This window comes from Bactrocera neohumeralis, chromosome 4, assembly GCF_024586455.1.
Source record: "Bactrocera neohumeralis isolate Rockhampton chromosome 4, APGP_CSIRO_Bneo_wtdbg2-racon-allhic-juicebox.fasta_v2, whole genome shotgun sequence".
Taxonomy (NCBI): domain Eukaryota; kingdom Metazoa; phylum Arthropoda; class Insecta; order Diptera; family Tephritidae; genus Bactrocera; species Bactrocera neohumeralis.
The window spans coordinates 468,629-489,804 of record NC_065921.1 but is presented as its reverse complement, the minus strand read 5'-3'; the positions used below and the strand labels follow the sequence as shown (position 1 = coordinate 489,804).

At 35.3% G+C, this 21,176-nt stretch overlaps 3 protein-coding genes across 3 annotated transcripts; all 3 read right to left on the bottom strand.

Annotated features, from left to right (window-relative positions):
- Positions 1-78: 78 nt before the first annotated feature.
- Positions 79-10,956, bottom strand: LOC126757444 (uncharacterized). Its single transcript, XM_050471362.1, has 15 exons — positions 10,378-10,956; positions 9,496-9,584; positions 8,777-8,847; positions 8,573-8,713; positions 8,126-8,487; positions 7,836-8,062; positions 7,583-7,761; positions 7,498-7,508; positions 3,179-3,400; positions 2,219-2,310; positions 1,860-1,930; positions 1,663-1,803; positions 1,246-1,607; positions 456-682; positions 79-377 (listed from the first exon to the last, which is right to left on the bottom strand). The coding sequence occupies exons 1-15, from the start codon at positions 10,530-10,532 to the stop codon at positions 187-189; spliced, it is 2,541 nt and encodes an 846-aa protein (XP_050327319.1). The 5' UTR covers positions 10,533-10,956; the 3' UTR covers positions 79-186.
- Positions 10,957-11,038: 82 nt separating this feature from the next.
- On the bottom strand, positions 11,039-13,661 carry LOC126756091 (putative uncharacterized protein DDB_G0286901). The gene is made up of 3 exons (XM_050468920.1): positions 13,172-13,661; positions 12,439-13,113; positions 11,039-12,253 (listed from the first exon to the last, which is right to left on the bottom strand). Exons 1-3 carry the CDS (start codon positions 13,332-13,334, stop codon positions 11,586-11,588), a joined length of 1,506 nt encoding a protein of 501 aa, XP_050324877.1. The 5' UTR covers positions 13,335-13,661; the 3' UTR covers positions 11,039-11,585.
- A 344-nt stretch (positions 13,662-14,005) lies between these two features.
- On the bottom strand, positions 14,006-20,616 carry LOC126756084 (serine-rich adhesin for platelets-like). Its single transcript, XM_050468910.1, has 8 exons — positions 20,052-20,616; positions 19,814-19,903; positions 19,632-19,745; positions 19,196-19,563; positions 18,917-19,128; positions 17,793-18,860; positions 14,247-17,030; positions 14,006-14,183 (listed from the first exon to the last, which is right to left on the bottom strand). The coding sequence occupies exons 1-8, from the start codon at positions 20,241-20,243 to the stop codon at positions 14,095-14,097; spliced, it is 4,917 nt and encodes a 1,638-aa protein (XP_050324867.1). The 5' UTR covers positions 20,244-20,616; the 3' UTR covers positions 14,006-14,094.
- Positions 20,617-21,176: the final 560 nt, after the last annotated feature.

The following is a 21,176-nucleotide window of genomic DNA, read 5'->3' as shown; positions in this document are numbered from 1 at the left end:
TATTGAAACCTCATCGAAAATTAGAGAGTTCACCTGGTTTAAATAAATATTGAAAATACAAAGTTTTGAGAGAGTTCACTCAAGATGGTCCGGAAAATAATTTTAAACTATTAGTACCACAAAACCGTAAATTAGTTCCCAAGTAGCTAATTTCTTTGCTTATTTGTTCTTTTGTGGTACCCGTCTTTACTTAATTTCATAATCATTGTCATAAATTTGACAAAGAATTTCTGTCAAAATCTCTCGCGGAACTGCATCTGATGTATTTTGGATATTCATAAGAATACGGTTGCATGTCTCTTCCTCATATTTGGCATAAATATTGAGCATATCCAATTCTTCGTAAACTTGCTTAACGCGCGCTATCTTCTGAGGATCTAAAATAATGGGAGATTTAATCAAACCCAAAAATTTGCAAATCTTCTTATCCATATATAGTGATACCACCAACTAACCATTATGCCCATAACAGTCTGCCATAATAGACTTTTGTTGTGGGTTTGCCAGTTCCATACATTTCACCGCCAACCAGGAGCATTTGTTAGTTTCAATATCTGTGCCGATTTTGCCAGTGAATTCATATTCACCGAAACAGTCATGAAAATCATTTTGAACTTGCGAATAATGACCCAAGTCAAATAAAATGCTTTGGGATTCATCGAAAACGTGCTTATCTTTAACTCTGCAAATAATACAGAAAATTACATTAAACAAAAAATTAAGATCGGTCGTAGCCGAACATCAAACTGTCTCATAATTTCCAAAAGGAAGGGCTGAACTTATCATTTTATACTTTGGCAAATTGCCAAATTGAACAAAAAGACAGAGAAATGCTTTCAGGAGTTGGAAAACTTTATATGTTATAAGTTCACTTAATTTTGCTAAGTTATCTTACATATTGATCGATATATGTACATATACTATGGTATGCAGTAAAACGGGCGTTTTGAATATCACGTGTACCAAATTTTATCAACATATCTTAATATTTCTCAAGTTTTCGCGTGCGCGGAAGGACAGCCAGATTGCTTTTCAAATCGTCATTCTGAACATTTTTATATATAAAACACTATTTCATTATAAGTTAACAATTCTAACGTTCTGACCTTTTCGTCACTAAAATCTTTTAATGGATATATACAAATGCATACATACGAATATACTTGTATGTATGAACACACCTATTATTCTCTGTGGGACATGTTGCGGGAGTCATATGTGTTGTAAAATAGACATGATACTTACCCTGCCAAATGAAGCCCTGCAAAAACAGGCAAATAAAAAAAATGACAGGAAGTCTTATTCAACACTAGCGAATCATACGTCTCCATATTGAAGGTAGTCACATTCCTTTTAGTGAGAAGCAAATCTAATGATTGCCCACATAAACATTTAAAAGTGTTTTGATGAAACAATTCGAGAAGATCAACATAGCAATCTAAGTGGCGGAAATGTTTCTTGAGAAGCTCATAAATTCCATTCTCTATCAGGATTGCATCATTTATGGCGGAGAGACCGACCTCCTCCAACTTATGCCAACACAATTGACCACGACGTCTTGTGCTTTTGTCCAATATGTCATCGGTCATGAGTATGAACCACAGCATCTATTGGACATAGAAATACAACGCATCGCTATATTATAATATTTTTACACATTACCATTTCAAAACACCAGCCAAGCATATGTGCCAATCTTAAATGTTCCGCATTTATTTGCTCGTCTTTTGCTGCACTTTTGTATGTCAAAATGGGGATTAGGCCATTTTTGTAATTTGTAAGTGATAAATTATACTGCAGACACTATAAAATGAAAAATATGTATTTGAAATTATGATTAACTAAACAAAAACCGATACCTTCCTGAACCGTTGCCCCGCTTCTTTGCTGTTGTATCGTTCAGCTATAGAGCCAAGGCCGCGCACAACATCTTGAAAAAATTAAAACTGTGTGTTAATAGTGTGTGCCACTTAATTAGCGGTAGAGAATTCTTTAAACTTTTGTTCGTTAGTGCACCGCTTTCTCATGGTTTTTGGAACCTTTTTCATGGAAGCTTTTATTAAAGCTTTAAAAATACGTACTTTATACAAACATATGTAAATTCAATTTGTGAAGAATTTAACTTAAAAACCCCGAAGATATTAGCGACCACATATTGAAATCCCCAATCAGACTCGGTTTAGTACGAGCAATTTGGAAGTCGTAACTTTAGTTTTACCTGGCAATACGGCATCGAAATCTCGTATTTCATCTTTTGACATCAATCGTCTAGAAATTAATCCAAAATTTTGTTCCAATGCTGGTGATCGGCTGAGAAATATAATACAATACAATGTGTAAGTAAGGAAGTTTCATCCATATATGTACATACGTGTAAAATTACCCGCTTAATTGACCTCGGTTAATTGGTATGTTATTAAAAAAATATACTTTTAATTTCCCCAAGCTTATTACAAAAAAAAACTTTCTTTAAAAAGTTATCTCTGGCATCTACAATTGAAAATTCATATTACCTATTTTGTTCCTCAAATTGTTTGTTTTATATAACAATATCTCTAAATATATAAGTGCATTGTCTTCTGTTTGTTCATCATATTTTTTGCGTTGAAAGTGAAAAATTTTATTAAGGTTTCATTGCTAAGAACTAAATACTAAATACCCAAAGGGTACATATGAGTTTATGAGTTTCATTTGATTAGGTTGCCTAATTAAGCGCGATTGTAGTAATTGAACAAATTCCTCAATTAAACGAGTATCAGTTAATTGTACCAAATATTGTGCAATTTTTGAAGTCCAATTATCCGGGGGATATGTAGCATAATTTTTACTCAATTTTAGCTTGCGTGGCCAGACGGACGAACAGTAAGTCACCTGGATTTCAACTCGTCTCGCCATCCTGATTATATAGTTTACATATACTATATAGTATACAATATATCTATCTCGATGAGTTTTAATTGTTACAAACAACCGTAAGGTGAACACAATCATTTACCGTCGCAACATGTTGTGAGAGTATAATAATTATGTACATATGTACACATACTCGTACATATACTGGATTTGAATTGTAATATTGCAAGTGTTGTAATTTACGTGCGAGTATATTCATAAATTTACAAACTCATTGTACACAATAATGTACGATGCGTCGAAGGTGCTGACCATTTTCACTCACCTTATTTTATTTCCGATGTAGTTTAGGGGCGCCTCCCGAGTAGGTGATGGTTTAGTAACTTTAGTTCCGGAGTGATTTGATGCATAGCGATGTGACGTGGAAGGAAAACAGTACGATTTGTTGTTATTGTTGCTAATGTTGCTAATGTTACTCTCCACAGTGACTGCGTTTACAAAAGCTGGTTGTATTTGCCGCCATTTTCGAAGAATATAATACATTTTTCTAAATTTTTGAAGATTTGTTCAAAAATAATTCTGAAGTAAACTATCATAACCAGTATAAAGAAATACATACATATGTATAAATTAATTAAGCATTAGCAAGGGGCGCCTGTGGGCTATAAATTTGACAATGGGCGTGCTCCCACCTATCTCCCAAACGATTCGTGCTAAAACGCCTATCTACACTGTAAAAATGAAAGATGGGCAGGCTCCACTCTCTATATAATGGTATTAAAACTACTAAAAACGTCAGAGACAGTAAATTTTACCTCCAAGATGGTAAGAGAGGGTTTGAAAATTGAACAATGGACGCTACACCGTTCACTTTTAGGTAAAACCACAGATCACGGAACCTGCTTGACTGATTTCAATCAAATTCGGTACATGAAATTTGTATCACACAAAATGAAAATGAGCGAAATCGTTATATACGCCACGCCTACTTTCCATATAACACTATTTAAAATTCTATTTGATAATTTCCCTTTCCAGTATACGAATCAATAAGCAATAACTAGATAAAACTTTGACCTTTGAAGTATGTTACCGACCGAATATGTGGACCCCAGTACCTATAGTTGACTTTTTACTTCACTCTTATATCTTATATAAAATATTTCGAGCTTACGGGTGATTTTATATCGCTTATATCGGCCAATATATGAGTTACCTCAATGACAATTAGAAAGCAAATTTTTTACATAAGTGAATCTTTGTGTTAAAAATAGAAAAAAATGGGCGAAAACTTGACCTAGCCCTGATATAACTAACAAGCCTGACGTACCTGAACCCCAGCTTTAATCCAAGCAAGTTGGAAAAGTATGAAAAGTTCGGTTTTACCCGAACCCTTTCCTTACTTCTTACATCTGAAATACACTCTGCGATTTAAAATAGGTTAGCTGCAAAGAGGGATAGAGAGCGACCCAGATCTTGCAAAGTAGCGCACTAGGTAATTGTTTTTGACCCTATGTACCATAAATAGACATACATTTAATTGAGGCACTTCTTCCTGACACGTCCTGTACGCCTATGATCTTTTAGTTATAAATAAATTTGTAGTTCATAGCGGAAACTATTAAATTTGTATACTACGTATATACATACATACTTGATTTAGATTATGTCAATGTCAGATCTATTCATATGCCAAATATAAAACTGATATCACGAAGTTTAGTTACTTCCAGCGGAAATTAAAATAAATCAGTGAATTTTTTTTTTGGATTTTAAAACAGAGAAAAAAGAAAACGATTTAAGCTTATCTTCTTCTTATTATTACTATTATTCACCTTCACTGCCACTAATATAATTTTTTGTTAATAATTTTTGATTTGAATATTGAATTGATATTGAATTCAAAACATGTGTATAGCGCCACTGACAAAATAAAACTGCACGGAAATACTACAGATTACAAAAATATAAAATATAAACGTGAAGTATCACTGCTTCTCGTATTTATAGTGTTTACTTTTCAATACACGATGACCTTTAATAAAATCATTTATAACTGTTTATATGTACACACAATATCGTGAGGTGCAGCTACCACTGCGGCCATCAAAATGAAAATATCCGTTTATTTTTGTATACACTTTATTTTTTCAATAATTTTATTTACATCACTAAATTAATATTTTATAAAGTTTGTAAATATAAACCAAGGTAGGGGCGGCGAGACTCCCATTCCGTGAGTTATTTGCCGGTGTTGGCGATCGAGTTGACGCGGATCCGTATTTTAGCGAATGTGTATATATGTATGTATACGGATGTGTATACAAATGTTGATATGGGAAAAAGGTCAGCGCGTAATAGAGCCCATACACGAGCACACAAGTGCGTTCGATCGGTATGAATTCGTTTGCCCATACACGACACACAAATCCATTTTACGTTCGTTCTTCACAGAGTTAACATGTGCGACAGCAAGCGGAACATTTCTTCGAATTTATTTCTAAAGTAGCACTTTTATATATTTCTTTGTATTTCGATAAGTTATTCCAACTTTTATTTTTCTTACACTATGTACTTATGTATATATATGAGCGCTTAGGCAAAAAGCGAAAACTTTGAAGCGTGATTTCTCGGTTTTTAATTTTTACGATTATTCTTAATTGGCGGACAGGATAGAAAAAAAAAAATAAACGTCGTATGGAATTAGGGCAAAGTTTATTATCATTGGCATAAAATTATCTTCTATTTAAACTAAAAAAAATTTTAAGAAAATTCAAGTTTTAACATACTTTTAAACAGCATAAAGTAAACTTGTTTTGATCAAAAGCCACTAATTATTCAGTTTTTAATAAAATTTTAAATTTTACACTTTTCTTTTGGAATTTTCTTAGTTTAACTAGAAGATAAATTCATAAAAAATATGAATCTCTTTAAATTTTTTGTTTCCGATAGAAATCGCGACCTGCATCCTGGCCGCCGTCCGAAGAATGTACATACGAGATGCATCGGGTAATTGCTTCCCAAAGGCATAATATCAAAGATTTCGTATCCAAAAAATTTGTGAAAGATGTTCAAATATATAACTATAAAGCTTAGAAATTTCGCTTGAATCAATAATTTGTTTCCCTCCCAAAAAAATCGATTTTTTGAAGCCTCGAAAGCAGGCTCTGCCCTTAACACTTGCCATTGTCCGCGATCTTCACTTTTCGGCGACACGAGAGAAATGAGATTTTGTGCGCCGACAACGCCATACACGATACACATGCTCGCGCACCGATCGTAAAAAATCAAACATTTTCGCGAAAATGGATCGGTACGCGAACAAGCCCATACACGATAAACCGCAAGCGCACACATACCGATCGAACGCACTTGTGTGCTTGTGTATGGGCGCTTTAAGAACCATGTGGTCAACGTTTCTCTTCGAAAGTATTAAACGAATGTGTCAAAAGCTGCGATGATCCAATCCTTTTGTTAGGTAGATAGTTGTCATCCTGCTGTGGTGAAAGGCAATTTGTCCCCCGGTGTGTTCTATTAGTGCATGTTGTTTTGCGATGTTAAGTGTGGTGTTCGTCTCAGGGGAGTTGAGTTGTGCTAGGGTGCGCCAGTTTTTCCAGGATAGAGTGAGGGAGGCTTAACTCATTTAAACAATAACAAAGTTCAAATTATCTTTCTAAACATATCGTATTCACTCACAAACACTTGAAGTTCAGCGAATGGAATTATCAAATTATATATGTAGAATTAAATTCCAATCATTCTTAATACCAAGGCTTTTTAAACCTAAACATACTTGTTTTGATTGTGGTGATTAATTGTAAAAAGAATACATCCGGTGAACTACTATGTGGTGTTGTTGGTAGCTATTTAGAGTATTATGAGCAATGCACGGGAGGAAACGAGGAACTTTTTCCACGACAGCCGCTTTTACTTTACCGAAATTGACCCAGATTTTATCCGTCCAAGGGCTGTTTTTTCGGTGTTCTATTCCCGTTCGGACCGGTGAGTTTTAGAATAAATTTGTCATCTCTGGAGCAACTCCTTGCAGCAGAGAGAAGGCCCTGGAGGAATTTTTCAACGTCCAACGTAAGGATCGCGAGCGAGATAATAGTGAAGGCCTAGCCTTCATACTGTACAACATAAACACCCGAACATAGGCGTGCTTCTTCGTGATGAAAACTGTTTGGTACTAAGCGACTTTAGCGCGCATCACGATCTTTCGCAATCCTGCCTGTCAAATATTCATAGGGGGATGAAGCTAGCAGAGCAGATAGAGGACTCGATGTTCTGCACAATGAATGACGAAACCCCCACCAGAATTACTGACCCCGGCATACCAAATACATGTCCAGCATGTAACGAGTCTCCGCATGACACTAACCACCTCCTTGATTGCCAAGCTAACCCTACACATCTGACAACCCTCTCCCTATGGTCCGACCACGTCGAAATAGCACGTTTCCTGGGCCTACTGTTGGGTGATCTCGAATACAATTTACCACCCTAACGGGGATTAGATAAAATTACAACAACACCACTGCGACCTCAACTCCCTCTTGCTTGGCTTTAAAGGTACTTCGGTTTAGTTATTAACAAGTGCATTTAAGAAATTTATTTTCAGATAAAAAAGTTGATGAAAATAACCTCCATGACCTCTGTAAGATTTATAAATATGAAATAATTCTGCTAAGTTCAATTTTTCCGTTTTATATCTTCATTGCTCCAATTAGACTTGTCGTTTATAGAATTTGTTTAATAAAGATAAAAAGGCATCTTTGGGTACACCATTGGACGCTTGTTGAATTTTCATTTTAATATCGTTGTATTTTCTCTCTTCATACACATGGTAGTGGTTGATAAGATCCAATTCTTTGTAAAGTTCTTTAACACGCGCGACTTTTTCAGCATCTGTAAAGAAAAGTGTTACATATTTTATATTTTACATGTAGCAATATCAACATATTTTCTCTCTGACTATTCACCTTTTTGTCCATAGCATTCCTCCATTATCTCTCTTTGTGCGGGACTAGCTTTCTGCATACACATTACAGCCAACCAAGAAGCTTTGTTGTCCTGTATATCTGTGCCGATTTTGCCACTTATATCAGAATCACCAAAACAATCGATGAAATCGTCTTGTACTTGAAATAAATGACTCATTTCTAAAAGAATAGTTTTTGATTCCTCAAATACCGCTTTGTTCTTTACACTAAAATTAATTATTTAAATTAATTATATTGAATTGAATTTAAAATTAAAGCTTCAAACATACCCTGCCAAATGGAAAGCCACTGCTACCGGAAAATAGAAAGAATAGTAGCCAGTTTTTGTATCACTAATTACATTGTATTTGTCTATATTAAAATCGGTTACTTTTTTATTTGCATAAATATTATCCATTGATTGTCCCGAGGTTGTAATAAAAGTTATTTTATGAAATAGTTCAAGTAAATCAACGTAACAATCCAAATGGCGAAAATGTTTACGCAGCAGTGCGTATATTCCATTTTCAATCATCATAGCATCGTTGACAGCTATAATGCCAACATCATTCTTTTTGTGCCAGCACAATTGACCACGACGTGTAATGCTGTCGTCCACAATGTCATCAGTTATGAGGAAGAAACATTGTAACTGTGAACAAAAACATTTTGAAATTAATTTACTTAATATAAATTGCATTTTTTAATTTCTAAAACAAAAATAAACACAGACAAACCATTTCAATGCACCATGCCAGATAGTGTAATAATTGAAGATTTTCTGGCGTGAGCTCTTCGGGTTTGACTAGATTTTTGTAGGTTGAAATAGCAAGAAAAGCACGACTCTTTTTCCCGCCTATTGCATTGTACTCCAAGGCCTGCAATAAATTTAAACAGTTTTGTTTATACAGCAATTGATTATGAAACTTCAGAACTTTTACCTTTTCGTTCCAGCTTGCGGCCTCGTCTGCTTTTAAGCTCCTTATTTCGTCGGTGAGTTCACGTACAATATCTGCAAAAAATATTACAATGCTGTTTTTAATAAAATGTAAATATGAAAGGTATCAAGGGATATCGTTTTCATCGTTCACTTATTATTATTATATATATCCCCATATTGAACCATATCTACAAAGTACGGTTATGTGAATATAAGCGCTACACCGCCATAACAACCTCAAAATGCCAAAAAGCAAACATTTGGAGAAAAAAATACCTGAGCGACTTGCAAAACAGTTTCCTATAGTTAAATGATTTCGAAGACAATTAACTATAACACAAAGCTGCTCAACCTGCCCTTATTTACAATCATTACTCGGGAAATAGGTAATGAGTAAAATTCCTTAACTACGAGAACAATATCAACCCAGCCTTCTATTTTCACTTTCAACTGGCTTCGCATGCGGTTTGACTTCAGTTGAACGTACACAAAATGTGATGTGAATATGTGTGACTCCTATATTTATGAACTGGGGTTTAATAAGTTTTATCATGCAAATTGAATGCGACACATGTATATCAAACTAAACGTTTGCATTACAATATAAAATGTATAACAATAAGTGACCCCTGTCCCGGTCCCTTTCACTGATGATGTTAAATGTGCCTATAGTCTTCAATGTACATATGGAAATTTGAAACAAATTTTCTTTGTTCCTACCTGGAAATAATGCCATGAAGTCAGGAGCCCCATCGCCTGACGCACTTACATATTTCGTATCAGGCGCATGCGTTTGAATTGAAAGCGGGCTGTAAGTAAAAATTTACATATGAATTAATTTCTAGTTCAAAGAAACAAAATAAACATTTTAAAACGAAGAAATATATATTCTTGCAAGTGATTAATTTTTCTTCATATATGTACATATGTATGGGTGAATCATGATTTTTATACTATATGATACTTAAAAGTCCGACCATGAATACTGTTAACAAATAATAAAAAAATTTAAATATGGTCGCTTGATATACAATCTATCAAATTCGTTTCGGGAAGGTATATAGTGGTTTAAAGCAAAAATATTCTACTGTTAGAGTAGCACTCATGGCGCATTTCCCTTCTGAAAATGACGATATGACCGAAGCGGTCCTCCCATTATGTTTCTTATTTTCATTTGCCTTCTATACAACTTGACACATTTTCGCGGTGTTTTTTTGGTGTTACTACCTCTTCTACGGAGGCATCATTTGTGCTAGTATGGTGGTTATAACTCTACTTGAAGAAATAACCCGGAATATTGTAAACTGTTAAACTTCAGCAGGTTTTTAATTTCGTTTACGCAAACAACATATCATCATGCTGCCAACAGGTCAATGAGAAGTAGCACCTATTGGTACCATAGTCTTGGGAAGCAATTCATAGTACTTTCGCGTGGAGTAACATTGAGGCAAAGCAGTTGCTAGCAAATGGTAAATAAACTTTGTGGCTAATGACACTCTCCTTTTTACCTAACCAAAAAAATTATGGAGACATTAGTATATAAAATAATTATTTCGTTCTCAAATACTAAGAAAATTATTGGCTTACGTAAAATTTACATACCGTAGGAATTTTACCAACAATTGTTGATGGGGCTTCTGCGACCGATGAAGATTGGATAGCTTTCTCGCACTACTTGTAATTTTGTTTGCACTAGATCCTAAAATTGTACTAACATTGAATTGTAGTTGCAGGCATTTAAGTGTACGTGACATCATTTTTATTCAAGTTTAATAGTGATAGCCAACCAAATTAGGAAAATATATGAGGAACAAATCCTGAGCACTATTTTTCTTATCTAGTTATCACTTCCAAATACAACTTATACTTTCGCCACAGTAAACATAGTATACGAAATCATCTGATTTGACTAACTTGGCAACGCCGTTCGAATTCAAAGCAGCGCCGTTGAAAGTTGTTTACAATTTATGGTGTCAACATACGCAATTGTTTTCATATGACTTTCCTCCAATACAAGAAGAGTTAGCGTAGAATTCAACGCATATACACCGCACAAATCATAAGTTCTTTAAGTAAGAAAGGAATGAAAGCTCACACGTACAGTTCTGTTTAGATTGTCAATTGGGCCTTAAGAAACCGATAATTTTGCTGGTGTGGTGCAATTAACCAGTAATATAACCGATAGGTGGCTTGCACGGTTATATGGTTAGGTTTGAATGTATATTACATACATATAATGCAATTAATTTTATTCTCTGTAATATTTACGGGTTAGGAATATACCTTTATTACTCTATTTTGTCGTAATATTTTGAAGCGGTACCTATAGATCGATAGTCTATGTTACATATTGATGAATTTTATAACTTACTTTCAGTAGTAGGCGGTAAAAGGTTTATATACCAGTTATATAAAAATATGTACATAATTTTAAGTAATTAAATCTCACGTTAAACATTTCTTCATGGTGTTTGCACAAAATAATGAATTGTTTAAAGGTACGAGCTAGTAAGTGGTAATTATTCTAAATCAAATTTTGCAAACTGACTAGAATAAGAAAATAGATTTTATAAAATTTAAAACAATAACGCTGACAGATATTTAAGGTGGGCTCTCCGGACACAAATAAAATTTAATTTCACACATTTCTAGCAAATATATATTGTATATATATATACTGGAATAATCACTAATTTTATATTTTGTATATGGAATGAATCAGCTTTCTGCTCCTCCATCTTGGAGTTGGCAAAATGTAGTGTGATGCTAATGAGCACAAACAACTGTTGTACACTTATGTACATTATATTTCAATCATCAAAAAATAGGATTTCAAGTATACGCTTCTGAACATGTTTACGTCGATCTTTTGTCATTTTTAATAGCTCTGTTGTCACTAATTCACCAAGTAGGTGCTCTGAACTGCGCGCGGGAACTGGATTTTGTGGTGTTTGAAACTTATTTATATGCTGGTGCTGGTGCTGCTGGGCCGATGTTACTGTTTGCTGTTGATGAGGCAATTGCTGATAAAGCTGAAAAAGGAAGTCAGCGTTCGCCGGAAACATTCCCTGTTGCTGATTATTATTTGAAGAATTCGGATTACGTTGCATTGCCGCTGCAGAGGATGTTGAAGCTGAACTATCATAGTGATTAATCTGGTTATCATTTATTATAGCCTGCGGTTGCAGCATACTACTACTATTGTCATCTGATTCATCGTCCGTATCTCCAACATATTGTGCGTTTGTCGAATTGGATGTATCATGTGCACTGAGGTGTTGTTGTTGCGAATGATTGTTGTTATGAGTCATACTAGCAACATTGGAATTTAGATGTACACGCGGCTTTTTTGTATGATAACTGCTACCTGTTGATGAGTCCAGCTCATCGTTATTGGAATCATTATATGCGTGTGTCGATATCTGATTGGAGGACGAAGGCTGTGCTGTTGCCTGTTGTGCGCCATTCGTGGAAGGATCTTTAAAATAGAGAAAGTATAAGAATATTTTAACATATGTGAAAATGAAAATTTAACTAAAACTAATAGTACAAGCTGGAAGTATAAATGTTTGAAGCCAGATACATGCCATATGCAAACGCATATTACACACCTCTCACAAAACGTGAAACTAATTTAAAACATTCAGTCTTAATTTTACTTACTCCCTCCACTAAGATTTCCGTTTATACCGTCTAATGGAGAAGATAAAGGTGATTTCATTGACGAGGATGATGACGAAATACCAATACCGCTGCTATTACCATTATGAGCTACACCATTTCCGTTCAAATGATTTCCTTCACGAAAATGTTCATTATAATTTTGCGAGGAGTCGGCCATAGCGGCAGCTACAGCGGCTGCTTGATGATGATGCAGATGTGTTTGTGAAATTTGTTGCAACTGTTGTGAGGCTACTGCTGCAGCAAAATCCCGAAACATTTGATCAGCTTCTATTTTGACATGTCCATTTCCGTTTTCTGGTGTTGAAGAAGCTACCGTTGACGAAGTCAGTACATTCATAGTATGTTGCGGATCTGATTGGTGGTAATGATGTTGAGAGGCTGCAGAGTTTCCGAAGTGACCTATATTTTTCATAGATCCATTTGATTTAGAATCCATATTGAACTCACTATAATTGGAACTGTTTACCGAGTGCGGTGATGTAAGAAAATTTGGCACATTTCTGTAGGATTTTCGAGGCTGTATGTGCTGATCGAGAAATTTCATTTTTTCGAGATATGGACGAGAGAGGTGCTCATATACCGGAGGATCTCCCTGTTTTCGTTGTGAAACATAGCGTTCCCGTAAATACTTCCATCGTTTCTTACAAGTTTCAACTGAATATGAATATAATAAATATTTTACATCAAATTTGTAAAAAGGCAATACTCTTACCATCTGTCCTCAACTTTATTGCAATTGTTTGCCAAGCTTCGTCTTTAGTTTCATACTTCCCCCCCACACCGCCTGGGCCATTACTGCCATTAAGGTAATATTTTTGACGATTGAAAATAACACCATGTTGAGCGACTTCATCAATTAACTGTTCATCCATCATTTTCCCAATTAGTAGTTTATTTTTGTTGATGATAAGTTGACTCAATAATTAAGTTTAGGCCCTCTTCACTTTGATATATTCTACATGTACTTTAATTATCGCTTATTAAATTTGTTAATTAAACCATCCACAATTCTCTGTCAAAAAATTGTTAAAAACTTATGGTGCATAACTTTTGCAAACTACAATTGATTTGGACTTTTGTACGATCATTTTATATTCACTATAATTAGTTAGTTATTCTGATCGTTAAGTAAAAAAAATAAATTAATGAACGTGAGAAAAGCAACCATATATAAAACCAACTTTTCAGATTGTTTGGCAATAGATGTTGACAGTAATGGTTTTATCATTTTCTTTTATATGTCACACCGTACAGGGTGACACAGGTGATTTATTGCTTTTATTATTTCTTTACGTATTACAAATATTTAAAGCATCTGCATAACAGGTAGCCAGTCATTGGAAGCTGCTAACTAATCCAGAGGGAAGGCCAGTCAAGAAAGTTTATATGTTGTATATTTTTGAACAAAAATAATGCAGAAAAACTTCCTTCAATAAGGATTACTTATTTATATGTATGTATATCTTTATTTTATGAATTATCATAGAATTTCCATAAATAATATTTATGTATGTATATATTATATATTTCTTAACTTTATGCTATAACTACCAACTAACGTATATTTTAATTAAGGGACTCACAAATATTTCTAATTCTACTGATTTATTTACAATAATTTTTTTCCGTTGGCTTCTAAACCGTTTGAATACTCATCGTTTTTTTAGACTTTGCTGGATCCCACTGAATACCGACCACATGCTGATCACCAAAAACCTTTTTGTCTAAAAAAGTAAGTTATTTTATCAACATGGGTTTGAATAGATTGAGAATTTATTAAGACCTACCATATTTATGTTCATGCTGCTTACTACAATCTTTGGGGCAATAAAGAACAGTTAAATCCAGGTTTCCGAAGACTACGACTTCGAGCTTGGGTATATCGGTAGCATGAATTGGAAATTCTGTAACTGGTTCAGAATTTGTATTAGAACCTGCAATTTTCGTTCTAAATGTCCTTTTGTAAGTTTGAGGTGTATCTTGTAGTGTATTTGTATTTTGCACATTACGTGTTATACGCAAATCGTTGGACTTAATATTCATGAGATTATCTTTGAATTTTATGTCTACATGGGTTGTTCGAACTGTTGTGTCCTCGACAGTCTCTTCTTTTGTAGATGTTAATGTATTTTGTGTCGTAGTAGATAGTGAATGTTTAGTTGAGAATAATTTGAAAGATCTTAAGGGCAAATCTCTCGTAAGCGTTTTACAAGTAACATTGCTCCTTATTACTGGTAATCTGGCCGATAATGACCTGCTTGTGTCAGACTTTGAATTAGAGAATTGATGTATTATTTGCTTATTCCCTTCATTTGAGATATTACTCTGAAAGGGATCACAAATTCTTACAAGACCAGTGCTTTTTTCTAAGCTGCCCAAAGGGGTTTCTGATTCAGCGGATTCTATAACACTACCAGCATTTTTAAGGTGTTTGCTGATAAATTCTTTTGGATTTAAATGTTTCGTTTTGGCTAATGTGTCTCTAGTTGTCACACAACCCGAATTCTGATCCATTTTCAAATCTTGTACAGGATTGTCTGTACTTGGAGGTAACAAAATATCCACTAGCTTTGAAATTTGATCAGAGTTTGCGATTTTTCTATCATTTTCGATGTCGGCATCACGAATAGGTTCATATGTACTCGGAACTCTAACTTGGAACTTGGAACTGTAAGCGTCAATAGAATTTGTGTTGCTATGGTTTAATTGCACGATTTCTTTTGTATATGTTCTTATTTTCAAAGGAGTTAGGGGTGGTGTGCCTAGGTCGCGTGGTTCTGTAATTACTTTACCTCTCACTAACGACAATTCCGTTGGCTGAGTTTCTACGCTTTTTGTACTGTTTTTAGCACCCCTAAGTTCCTGTGTGTCATTGAATCGAACTTTATCGCGCACAGTTAGATTCACTTCTGTGTTGGTGGAGTCCGTTGATGATTTCATAGAAGGTTCTATTAAATCCTTACAGATATGGTTATGTTTACTGTGTAAGTTTTCTGCTGTCACTACTTTAGCCTCAGCTGTTGCTTTTAGTGGAGCTTCCGTAATTTTTCCGATTTTCGTTTCCGTCGTAAAAGTAGACAGATGCGCTTCTACTGAGTTTTCCGTTATAAAAATTTGATTTTCACTTGAAGTAGAGTATTCATTTGAGTATTCGAATTTGTTGTTAATTTTATCCCCAACCTGCCTTGCCCTCTTCAATGTCGTTGGTTCCGTTGTCGTTACTGCTTCTATTTTTTTCTTAATTGCTTTCATTGATGTTTGTAAAGCAGAGATCTTTGACGAGCTCCCTGATTCTTTGTCTTGCTTAGTATTTGTAGAGTTTACTGTCACAGATCTTTCTTTTACAGTCGATGTTTGAAGCTCACTGATTTGAGTTTTTGTATTTGTTGTTCCGTCATCATCACCTTTAAAAATCTCTTTAACATTCTTGTTTTGTTTATTGTTTAACATTTTCTCTTTGAGTTTTGAAAATATTTGAGAATTTTTCGTAGAATTTTTCGGCTTAGTATTATTTTGGCTCTTCCATGAATTCTCTTTGAGCATAAGTGATTTGCTGACACTTATCTGTGAGTCTACATCTTCACTATTCCCTAAATCTTCATCTCTTTTCACTGCGGCGATATGAGCAGCTTTATTACTTTCTGTGAAACTTTCCATCTCTTTAGCGGTGATCTGGTTAGCAAATTCTAACGGTTGCATGGTGCTCATCGAGTCTTCTAGTTGATTATCAGTATTGAAGTTTGAAACCATTTGTGAGAAAGATTTAGTTGATCCCAATTCGTATTCATTTGAACTGATAATATTTGAATTTTCTATGCTTTGAGAGTTAATTTTAGGAGTTTCGGTAGTCAATTCAGTATCGGTACTATCTTCAAAAGTAGGTATTTCTGAGGAAGTGATGGTGGAAAGTTCTTTATCGTTTGGCTTAGCGAAAATATTTTTCAAGGAGTTGTGGATATTTGTAGGGCCTGTAGTTTCCAAGTCATCACTACAATTTTTAGATGAATTTTTAAACAAAGGTTTTTCTACGTTAATTACATCCAGTTTATTCGGTCCAATATTTAATTGCTGATGTATTGTGATGGATTGATTATGTAATTCAAAATTGTGTTTCGGCACATTTCTTCTAGCTGAGCGAACAGTAGTATTTAGCATTAATCTTGTTGATTGGGTCGTCGAAACGGATTCTTCATGGAGAGCAGATACTGTGCTTGAAGATATTACTTCAAAAGAGCCTCCTTCATAATAACTGGCATCGGTACCATCATGTAAATCATTCATTATACCTTCTGTATCTTTACTTTTTGATTTTTCTGTTGGTTTATTTCTGTCGCTCAACGCCCCACTTTGTACGCATTTATCTGTTGTCGAAACTTCAGTAGTTTCAAAATCCGATTCATAGTCATCGTAGAAGCCAGGCTTTTCAAATTCATTGGAGTCGTATTCACTATTGACGGTTTGTTCAAAGACATTGCTTTCGTTTGACTGAACTGGCTGGATCAATAAACTTGATCTTATACTTCTAATTTCATTGTGGTTTAAAGTATTTGTAATAGGGTCAGGTGTTGTTTCTGAAATTATTTGATTTTGTGTCAAGTTTCGATTTAATGTGTTGAAGAAAGTGTAATGAATGAGTGAGTTAGTGTGGAATGTTGGAAGTAAGGAAGGGCTTAGTTCAGGTGTATCTGAACATTTTATGCTCTTGCAACTAACAAAGATCAAAGACCTTAAAATTCCTTCAGGTGCTTGAAAAATTTTTTATAAAAAAATGTTGCTAAAAAATTAAGCTAATCAAATTTCTTAAACTACAGTTCTACATATATCTTCGTTTAGTGATTGGTTATGGTTATGGTGGTTCGCTTACATTCATACAAGTATATTAACAAGTTCTACTCTTATGCTTTTTGCCAACACTTTGCAAGAGTATAAAAATCATTTTAAGTCGTCTTAAACTTTGACTTTGTCGACGGTACTATATTTCTAGAACATTGTGGCAAATAATTGTAACTTATCGTGTTTCAGAGTATGTCAAAAATGACCATTCACTTAAGTTGGGTTATTGATATAAATTATAGAGCATTGCACTGAAAAGGAGGTCATACATGGTTGTTAGTCATTTCCGAGTCTTGTAATTCGCAAAATAACTTTACCTACCGCAGGACTATTGAGAACGATCTGATATTTTATATGTTGATAAATAGTTTTAGTTGAAAGGTAATAATGTTATAAAGTTTCGTATTACTATTGTATTCTTGGGTTTGTGAGTGATGATAACTAATAATTTAAGTGAGAAATTGTAACTTTTCTTTGTTATTTTCATCGTTCATACATACCTGAAGTGGAGGTAGAAACAGTTGGCTTAATTTTAGTCACATTAATAGATTCTACAGTGCCTAATGGAGAAGAATCATCTAGTAACGATGAAGTTGTATTTGAAGTCACCGGAGGTAGAATCGATGAATCAGTAGGCATAGAGGATTGTATAGTTCTTGAATGGGTCGTTGGTAGTTCAGTTGTTGTGGAATCTGGTGGAAATAAAGCTGTTATGGGAAGAGTAGTGTGCGGTTGGGAATCGGAAGTGGAAACTGTTCCGGTTGTAATTATTTCGACGGAAGATGAGTGAACAGTCGGTGAACTCATATGCAGTATATTTATTAAAGAGGTACTAGTGTGAGATTTTGTTGGTAAAGAGCGATCTTCATCTGTAGAACTTGAAAAACTTGTTGACGACGATGGAGTTGTTGAACTGGGTATTAAAGGAGCAGTAGTTATTTCAGCAGCCGCTGCTAACCTGGTATTTGTTGTAGAGAAGTCTCTAGGTAACATAGTTATAGGAGTGGAAGGAGGTGTAGAGTGTTTCGTTCGTGATGAGTGAAATATTGAGGAAGCTGTTGATGAAAACGCTATTGTGGAAGAACTGGTTTGTAGTTTTGTTGGAACGAATGGAACGAAATCTATTGGTGAGCTGGTTTGAACTGAAATTATGTCAGGAGAAGAGCTCACAATAGATGGATTTAATGATGGAAATGTTGGAGTGAAAGCACCTACAACTACTGAATTAGTGGTCGGAACAGCTTTAGGCGCAAAGGTTTTAGTAGAAGCAACTTCGGGTGATAAAATAGGACTTTGGGAAGTATTGCCAATTGTTATGGGCGGAGAAGTTGATGAGAGGATTATTCCGTTCGAATTTCCTGTTGGTGACGAATGGCTTTGTAATAAGGGTTCTGTCGATGTTACGCCGAAAGCAGAAGCTGTAAAAGAGCTTGGTGTGTGTGCAATTATTTCTATAGAATTTTCAGAGCTTGTATCAACCATTTGTTTAGATGGTGAAGTTGTTAATGAGTCAGGAAATTTTGAAGACGTCGTTCTTTCGTTTGAGCTAACGCTGGCGCTGATTGTATCTAAAGAAAATAAATGTGAATTATAAATAACACTTTGAACCAGTAATATAACGTACCCTCTTTAGAGCAAGATAGGGAATATTCCGTTGGGTAGTCACTATCATCCAGTGAGTCCATAGAATAATGTGCAGGATATATTACGGGAAGGTGAGGTAGTGGTGGTGGCCTGGGAAATACCAATTCAGATAGTTGTATAGAATCGCAGGCGACTTCATGTTGCGGCCGACAAGTACCCTTTGCAGGATCAAAAAACTCTAGCTCTGGACATCTGAAAGAAATACGTAAACATATGTTTAATATGCTGCTACTTGTCCGTCCCTGAATATTTAGCATACTTGAAGCGAGTTTGCAGATAGAGCGACCCTTCCTTAACACATGTATAGTAGAGAGAACAATCCGTGGGCGTACGAAAAGTGCCGTTTTGCAGACATGGTGGAAATTTGTGCTCACAGTCCTGAGGTATATGCGAACTATGGAGTGAAACTTTTGTTGGATTGCAATGAGCGCCGCATATGCACTTTTCGTTGTGCGGCGAAAAAATGGTATTTCGTGGACACGAATGGATGTGTGCTTTAAGATCTGCATCACATCTGTAGTATATCGAGCAATCTGTTGAAATGGGAAAGCGGCCAGGTTTTACACACACTGGAGTGTAGTCAGGGGTAGGATACGGAATGCACTGCGCTTTGGTAGCATCGAACGACTTTTATAAATTAGATTAAAGGTATTTGTTGTTTAGACAAAAATATATGAAACTATTTCATGATTTACCTGCAGGTTTTGACACTTCCCAAATATCACACAATCGGGCTTACAAACGTAGTAGTATTGCCGTTGACTGGGATGTGGCTTAATGCCCACAAAGTTACTGGAACAACGCTTGTGCTGTTGGAGATTCAAAGTGAATATAGTGATGTAGTGGTATTTAATAATATTATTTTCTGGACACCTACATGGTCGACCAACACTGGTACGCCTCCGCCGGGAAATGACCGTAATATACCACGCTTTTTGTCAAAAAAAGTACCAACTGGCTCATGGGGCTGTAAAGATATATCAGTATAAGTTTAATATTAGGTCTTCAGTCTGCTCATATCCACATATTTCACGTGAAATTGTATTAATGAAATAATACTTACAACTTTTGAATTAATCTTAATATGCCACAATATTTAATTCTCAGAAACTCACCCAATAAGCCTGGGAATTCGGATGACCGTAATAGAATGGGTGCACTGCCAAATTACTTTGAAAATGATGTTCAAATTGTGGAGTTGGTCTATTATTTGCACTTGGCAAAGATCGGGAAAAAGCATATCCCAAACTTGTAAATATGATATATTCTTGAAGAAACCGCTTTATTGTATAATGACTTGGAGACATTTTGCTAAGTATTTTTGTGGCACAAGGAAACTTGGTTACAGCAATTAGTATTCAGTTAGTTCTATTGACGCAATTACTCGCATTTATTACACTTCATTTATTCACCATGTAATTTGTACAAGCAATAATGTGTCCTTGTATTTCATTTCAAATGCTGGTGGCCGTTTATGTGCGATGTTTTAATATTCTTAAATCTGTATTTGCACAAATTGTTTTTATATCAATCACTACTCTTCTAAACTGAACACACTTCACAAAGCACTTCCGTTTCCACTTTCCGCGGTGAAGGCTTTCGAACGCCGTGCTTAACTTGCTTTGATTCGTTTATTCTGGTAGACTTAAGGTATTGTCCACATTCGCACGGGCGGCGGTTTATTGCTTATTATAATTAAACATCAGTTGCAGTCTCGCCTCATGCAATGCACCCGTTCGAATGTTCTATTTACATTTGGTGTGTAGCGTTTATAACTAAAATGCATTTGTGCTCCACAGCAACGGCGACGGCGACGGCGACGGCACTTGCATAACGAGCTCGAAACGTGTATGCTGCGCTTTGTTGTTGTACCTGATAGCTTGGTCTGCTCTGTTCGCAGCTTTGAAAGTGCCGTAATGGGCGAGCAAATGAAAGCACCAGTCGACCAGCGGTCGGTCGCAATGAAGTTTTGTTTTCGTCAAATGTTTTGCGTTAAAGCACTTAAGCGATAATAAGCGCGTTTCTTCTTTCAACGTCAGCAAGAAGACGTCCCAATAGCTGCTTGGCGCTTCAAGTGCGCTCCCACAAAGCCAACGAAGATAAAAGTATGTGAGTCATGCTGCCTGACACTTGAGAAAGGTGAACCATGCAAATAAATGAACATAGTGGGCAATTCTTCTTACCTTCTTCCTTTTCCTGTTCTCTTGTGCACCTAACAGAATCACCATGTTATGTCACTG